Source organism: Paramormyrops kingsleyae, chromosome 16 (assembly GCF_048594095.1).
Source record: "Paramormyrops kingsleyae isolate MSU_618 chromosome 16, PKINGS_0.4, whole genome shotgun sequence".
Lineage (NCBI taxonomy): Eukaryota > Metazoa > Chordata > Actinopteri > Osteoglossiformes > Mormyridae > Paramormyrops > Paramormyrops kingsleyae.
The window spans coordinates 5,650,993-5,658,196 of NC_132812.1; the positions used below are offsets into that span (position 1 = coordinate 5,650,993).

At 47.1% G+C, this 7,204-nt stretch overlaps 1 protein-coding gene across 1 annotated transcript; it reads left to right on the forward strand.

Annotated features, from left to right (window-relative positions):
* Positions 1–1,257: 1,257 nt before the first annotated feature.
* On the forward strand, positions 1,258–7,108 carry LOC140578743 (serine/threonine-protein kinase pim-1-like). The gene is made up of 6 exons (XM_072700595.1): positions 1,258–2,061; positions 2,503–2,597; positions 2,742–2,786; positions 2,873–3,251; positions 4,100–4,276; positions 4,368–7,108. The coding sequence occupies exons 1-6, from the start codon at positions 1,962–1,964 to the stop codon at positions 4,463–4,465; spliced, it is 894 nt and encodes a 297-aa protein (XP_072556696.1). The 5' UTR covers positions 1,258–1,961; the 3' UTR covers positions 4,466–7,108.
* The last annotated feature ends 96 nt before the right edge of the window (positions 7,109–7,204 follow it).

Below are 7,204 nucleotides of genomic sequence, written 5' to 3' on the forward strand. Positions count from 1 at the left end.
TTCTCACAGAATAATACATGATGTAACGTTATCCCGCTAATAAGCTCTGGAACATTTCATGGCTGGCACCGGTGTTCTGTCGATATACAGTATGCTGCCTTGTCGAAAAATGCTACCGTAGTGATAATCGATAGCCCTAACCCTAACCCCCCAAAACCCCTAAAACCCTTACCTTAACCCTAACCACTAAAACCTAACCCTAATCCCAAAACGGTGGAACTGCACATGCGCAGAAAGGCTCGATAGCACGTCTCGATAGGTAGTATTTTATGACAGAACACCTGCAATATTGGACAACAGTGTATTGGTTATTGATCTAATTTTCCGATGCAGAGATATGGAGACACGGGGGCTCCGTAGTGTTACTATACATGTGATACACACTCATAATGTAATTAACAAAGCGTTATATTTCCAACTTCATGTCTGTTGTTTTCAACTGTTGAATCAATATTAACATGCGCATAAGTATTAAGTAACAAACCGTTTTAAGACCTGTTTTATTTGTTTGTACGTTGTATATCTGTATTTTAACAAAATAGATCATATATACATACGTTTTATGAGTTTGCATAAATAGAAACGATCGTTTTCACGGCCTACAGAAAAGAGCCTTCCGTTCGCTGTTTTCCCGAAACAGCTATGCTTTCTAGGGCAGGGACGCTTTATTCGGCGTAACACCTGCAGCTGATGGCGGAGCAGCAGGACGAGCTCCAGGCTGCTGAGTGTCTTATGACTGACTGCCTCTCCACCCTGCAGCGATGTGCTTTAATGTAAAGGCAAACTGCCCGGCACCGACAGGAGGATGAGGCATGTCAACCAGTGAAGAACCAGCTGGAGCAGAAGTGTGATATCCTACTGCTCAACACCGTAGAGCAAATGCTACGCTAAGCTGAGGATGTTTTAATGAAATGTGCTGGTTAAATGAGAAAGACAGGCTGCCGTGGGAACTTCATGCTTTGCTGTAACGTTGTGAAGATGCGCTGTATACATAAAATTGAATTGAATATTATGTACAGTACTGTATTGTGTTATATCGTATTTGAATTATACACACTTCAGTAATTTTATTGGTGCGGTACTGTAATTTGAAAAGCGTTTGAAACAACTACTGTGGTTTTAAATCATCAATAAAATGAAGTAAATATATAGCGATCAACGCTGTCCTTATTTGAATGTAATAAATATACAAATGTGAATCAGATGGTAATCTGTCTAAGACACAAATAAACAGAAAAAAACCGTAATAACCATCATTCGCATATAATGATCAATTTCACCCAGAGAAACGTGATCATTACAAGCGATGTCCAGCGTATTTCCGTTCAGCGGAACAAGATTGCCTTTCGGTGATCTTTTTTCAATCATTTTTGTTAAATATTCCCACAAATTAGCCACGTACGCTGTTTATGACTGGGCCAGAAACCTTTGACTGCATTTCGTATGTGATCGGTTAAGTTGTTTCTGGGTTTTAATCATAGCCGATCAGAACCGCAATGGCGGATTCCATGTCACTCCGTGATTTCTGATCGATGTACTAGTTGGAGATACTTTGAGCTTTAGAAGGAATGAACCACCGCTTATTAGAGGACAGATAACTAACAATTATCAATTCATCCATATTCAATAGTCGTGCATGTGTTTAGACTACAGGGAAACCGGAGAACCCGGAAGAAACAGACGGGGAGAATATTCAAATTGACAACTAATTATATTACTGCTAAATAATATATTCAAATATCTTATTTATTTTTCAATTTTACGACGGGGGGAGTGAGGGGGCCTCTGGGCTGCAGCCCATGTAACCCCGTGCATGATGCCGTCCGTTGTTCTAAAATCAACAATATTTGAATGATGCTCATCCATCCATCCGTAACTGGACAGCATCTTTTGCATCTTGCTCGGTATTGAGAAGGATCTCTTTGCTCTTACGATCGATTACTTTTTGGTCTAGAGCAATAATGGACAGGAAACGCTCCCGCTCCGATTCTGATGATCAATCTCCAGCGAAAAAAAGGAGGGAGAGTTCGGAAGTCCAGAGCACCGGCGATCCCCGCAAAGGTTTGTAGCAAAAGATGATTGCCTTTTCATAGGGAATGAAAATTACACATAAGAAAGCCATGTGATTCTCTTTAATAAGGCTTACTGCAAGAACAGATGTGAACACTGTCCTGGACTTATAGATTAAACAAATTAATGCAACAATTGATTCTTTGATTGATAAAAAAAATGTCGCTGAACGTTTGAAAAGCAAACTTATACCCAAATTGGTTCAATACTGTAGCTCTTTTGATTCTGAACCCGAGCTTACTCTGACTGCAGCATCTAATAGGCAAACTAATGATAATACTGAATTAAAAGGCCATGTTCGTGATAGGCATGTGGTAAAGAAATATTAATTCATGCTATTTAAAGTTAATAGTGAAGTGTCTGCAACTGTGTTATCCTGTAGAAAATGCTGTATGGACTCTTTTTCTGAAGTGTACCTGCTTAATGTTGTAGAACATTTGGAGGACCTGTACCTCGAGGGGGAACTGCTCGGAAAGGGTGGTTTTGGAGCAGTTTTCGCCGGCATTCGCAAGGCCGATGGCTTCCCAGTAAGTCACCAAACGGTGTAGCCGTGACATGCAAAGTAATATCTCTCCAGAGATCCCTTTTATTACACCGGTTACAGGCACCTATAAAAGGCGATGCCTTCTCAATATGCACTACACTAAATTTGTGATTTTTTTCCCCTCTAGGTGGCCATCAAATATGCCAGGAAGAATGATAAGGAGCTAGAACTGGTAAGTGTTTTCAGTCATGGAGCTGGGTTTATTTGGAGGAATTTCTGCCTAAATATAATATGTATATCCTGCTCTCCCATTCATAGCCTGGAATTGATGGGCCCATCCCATTGGAGGTGGCACTGATGAAGCTTGTTAGCCAGAAGTCATCCTGTGCTAACGTGCTCCAGCTCATCGACTGGTTTGATGGACCACAGGACTATATTATGGTCCTGGAAAGGCCGGACCCATGCCAGGATCTCTTTGACTTCTGCCAAAGTGAAGGAGGGATCCTGTCAGAGGGTGTTGCCAGGCAGGTGCTGGTGCAGGTGCTCCAGGCCTTGCGTCACTGCCAGGAATCAGGTGTCTTCCATCGAGACCTGAAATCTGAGAACCTCTTGATCAACACAGACACTCTGGAGGTGAAACTCATTGACTTCGGCTGTGGTGATATCTGGACAGATTCCCACTACACAAAATATTCAGGTCAGTGAGAGAGGCTAATTAAAATCCTGTCAAACTAACCCCTGGTTCAACAGCAAGTAGCGGGTAATCCAGTGCAGTGTTTCCCCTACCATTATATTAGGGGGCATTTAATTTAATCTAATTTAATTTTCTATGTAGCGCCAGATCACAACAGAAGTCATTTAAGGTTACCTTTCCTATAGAACAGGTCTATACATTGTCCTTTTATTAAACTAAATAGCCTTATGTTATTTATCGTATATACACAACAGCTTGTCATTTTTGTCTCTACACGGTCGCACGTTTATAATTCTCCTCTGCTCTCTGTATCACGCATGGCGGAGTTCCGCCCCAATGCACGGCACAGTAACGTGCGCACACACACAGGTGAGCACACTCCGACCAGCGGACAGAGAGCGCGCCTTGGAAAATATGTTGCATCAGCCACCTGAAAAGCAGACAATAAATCAATAAATGGGCCAGACGTTTCTGACTTCCCATATCAAGAGGCTCTAGAAATGTTCTTCTAGAAGCCCAGAAGGATATACTGCATTGACAAAAGCTGCACACTTTGTGGATAATTGTCATAAAAAGAAATGTTCTGATGTTTAGTTCAGTTGTTATATCGACTGCTGTCATTAAACACCATGAACACCATGAATCCTGTCGGTGTCCGTCTGCCCCACCCACCCCCCAAGCTGTAAACCTAGGGGAAACACTGCAGTGATTAAGTAATCTGGACTTGTGATAAAACTCCCTGCAGGGGAGTTGGATTTGTGTTCTTGAGTCCTAACCTAACTCGTTTCAGTAAAAATATCTAGGTTTATGAAAGATTTTGTGAGTTTATGAATGATTTTGCTTTGTTTCAGGGACAAAGGTCTTCGCTCCCCCAGAGTGGTTCCTGAAGGGGCAATACCTAGCTGGCCCCGCCACAGTCTGGTCTGTGGGGGTCACACTATTTATATTAGTGTGTGGTTACTTGCCCTTCCCCAACAAGAGGGCAATCATCTCAGGCTGCCTGGAATTCCCCCCATGGGTCTCTCCTGGTGAGCAGCTTATTTTTCATCCCGTGACTTGACTCTCCTGATAGGAAGTGTTCTTTTCTGACTAACTATGTGCCAAATTATTCTCCGACAGGCTGCTGCAGTCTGATCCGCCGGTGCCTGAGGCGCAAGGTTGCGAATCGGCGGACTTTGGAGCAGATTCAGCGCCATCCTTGGCTGCAGCGGAAGTGACACCATAAGTTTTAGTTTAGTGACTACTGGAGCTTTGTCAGTCCCTGCTGTAGGTAGTTGTAGCATATAGTTCTGTTTTTATTTTAGTTTGTTTTTTTAGTTTTTTGTGTTTGGTGTATCGGACGCGGGTAGACCGCATTTTGCGGTTGAGCTGCATGTGGGTGCACTGAAGACTAGGTTAGAATGTAGAGAGTTAGGCAGTAAAAAAAGCAGGGAAGCTCCAGTTTTCACTTGTCCAGCTCTATTTTGGGTTGAGCGTCCTCTGTGGACTTAAGGATAAGGCTACAACAGGGGGATAGTTTAGTGTCAAGTTCCAACAGAGGACCACATCAAAGCAGCAGAAGAAAAGGAAAAGCAAACAGCTAAGTCCTTCAACCATTTTCTCGTTGTCCTGATAAATAATTTTTGATATTAATATGTTAGTGATGGTTTACTTGCTGTAATACTACAGATGCATGTAGAGGACCAATGCAAGGCAGCAAAAGAAAAAAAGCTAAGTCCTTTTCCTACTTTTCACACTTTCCCTTTGTCCTGATGATCCACTAATTTTCAATGCTAGAAATTAATGATATCTGTCTTTTCTGTCCTATCCAAGGTCCAACAGAGGACCACATCAAAGCAGCAGAAGAGAAAGAAAAGCACAAAGCTAAGTCCTTCAACCATTTTCTCGTTGTCCTGATAAATAATTTTTGATATTGTTAGTGATGGTTTACTTGCTGTAATACTGACTTTTTTGTTTCATTCCAATCCAGGCTGCAACAGATGCATGTAGAGGACCAATGCAAGGCAGCAAAAGAAAAAAAGACAAAAGCTAAGTCCTTTTCCTACTTTTCACACTTTCCCTTTGTCCTGATGATCCACTCATTTTCAATGCTAGAAATTAATGATATCTGTCTTTTCTGTCCTATCCAAGGTCCAACAGAGGCAACCCCGCCTCCTCCTACAGGTTCCGGGCGGCGTAAAAAGAAGAGACGCCGGGGAAAAGGGGAGGAAGCCGCCCCGACGCTCTTCCTGGGGGCGTGCTACCTCGCCGCAGCGCCTCTTCCAGCGGAGGTTCAAGAGGAGCCCCTCCTGGTTCAGCCGAGGAGCACCCTGCTGGCCGCGTGATGGCGGCGCCCGCCGAGGCGCCCCCTGCTGGCCACATGCCCAAGGCACCCGCAGAGGCGCCCCCTGCTGGCCGCACGCCCGCGGCCCTGCCTGAGGCCGCTCTGCCCGCGGCCCTGCTTGAGGCCGCCTCTCTGCACGTCCAGCCCGGCTCTTCTGTCCTGCCCGCGGCTTCGGCTGCTCCGCCCGCAGCTCCAGCCACGTCTGCTACCCTGGCTCCGTCTCTACCTGACCCTGTCCCTACTCCAGTCTCCCCAGCACCGGTTATGGTCCCCGAGGAGGTCCCGGACTATGCGACTGACACTCCTTCCTCCGGAGAGGAGGATGAACTCGAGTGGGACCCCTCAGGGACCTCTCTAATGACTCTGGGTCCCTCGCCATGGCATGGGAAACCCCACCTATCTGTGTCCAAGAAGGGGAGGGGACATAGACGTCGGGCCGGGGTCCTGCCCGCCCTGCCCCCTGGCTCGCCCTCGTGCGCCTTGGCTGGGGCTCTGGGGCCGCCTCGGTGCTGGTTCTCGGTCGGGTCCTCGGCTAAGTGTCGGCCGCCTCCGGGCCCCCCTGCTCCGCCTGGGCGTCGGACGGCGCCTTCCCGGGCTCCGGCTGCGGCGTCGCCAGCTATGGCTTCCCCCTCCTGCCCGTCTGCGCCAGGGCTCCCTCCTGCTCCCATCGTGTCCCCTCCGTTTCTCCCTTGTCCCGTTCCCTTGGTCCCTGTGTGGTCCCCTCCTGCTCCCTTCTCCCTCTCCCCTGCGGCCCCTCCGGCCGCCGCCCGTCGCCTGCCTGGGCTCCCTCGGGCTCCCCTTCTTCCTCCTCCCTTTCCCTTTGTCCCGCCTGTGTCTGTTCCTCGTCCTGTCGTCCCGCCTGTTCCTGCTCCTCCTCCTCCTGTCGGTCCTCCGTTCTCTCCTGCCCTTTTTGTTCCACTTTTCTCCCCTTCTTCTGGGTCTCCTGTTCTGGTTTGTCTGTCGGCTTTTCCCGTCCTCTGTCAGGTTTTGTCCATTTTCTGGACCCTATTCTTGTTCAGTGTTTCAGTTCTGTTTCCAGTTCCCTGTTGACGTCTTGCCTTTTGTCTTCCGGGTCCTGTTCCTCGTCTCGTCCGTCGCCTCCCCTCGGGCGCGCCCGGTGTGCGCGCCTTGGGGGGGGGGGTTCTGTCACGTCCTGCTCCGTCCAATCCTCGTGTGTGCCACGCCCCCGTCTTACCTCGTGTTAATACCTGATTGTTCTCACCTGTTTATTGTTAATGCCAGCTTGTCAGATGTATTTAGTCCGCGTCTAAGTTCCGTCTAGTCAGATCTGTCATTGTCGATACTGTGTGAGTGTACCTGTCCTGTCGATTGTCTTTAATAAACCCCATTCTTCAGTTCAACCTGACTGCTCTCGCCTCTCTCACCTGCTCGTCACTCGCCGATCATGACAGTTGCCTGTTATTTTCTGCTTGTTTTCTGTATTTAGTCCGCGTTCAAGTCTGTTTCCCCAGATCAGTCATTGATGTTTTGTGCCGTGTTTCCTCGTCTGCCTTGAATAAACCCCGTCTGCCCGTAATTACGGCTCGACTGCTCTGTCTGCCCGCTCGTCTGCACTGCGGACGTAACACTTATATGACTCATGTAGGTTCTTCCAGAGACACATCATTTGTTA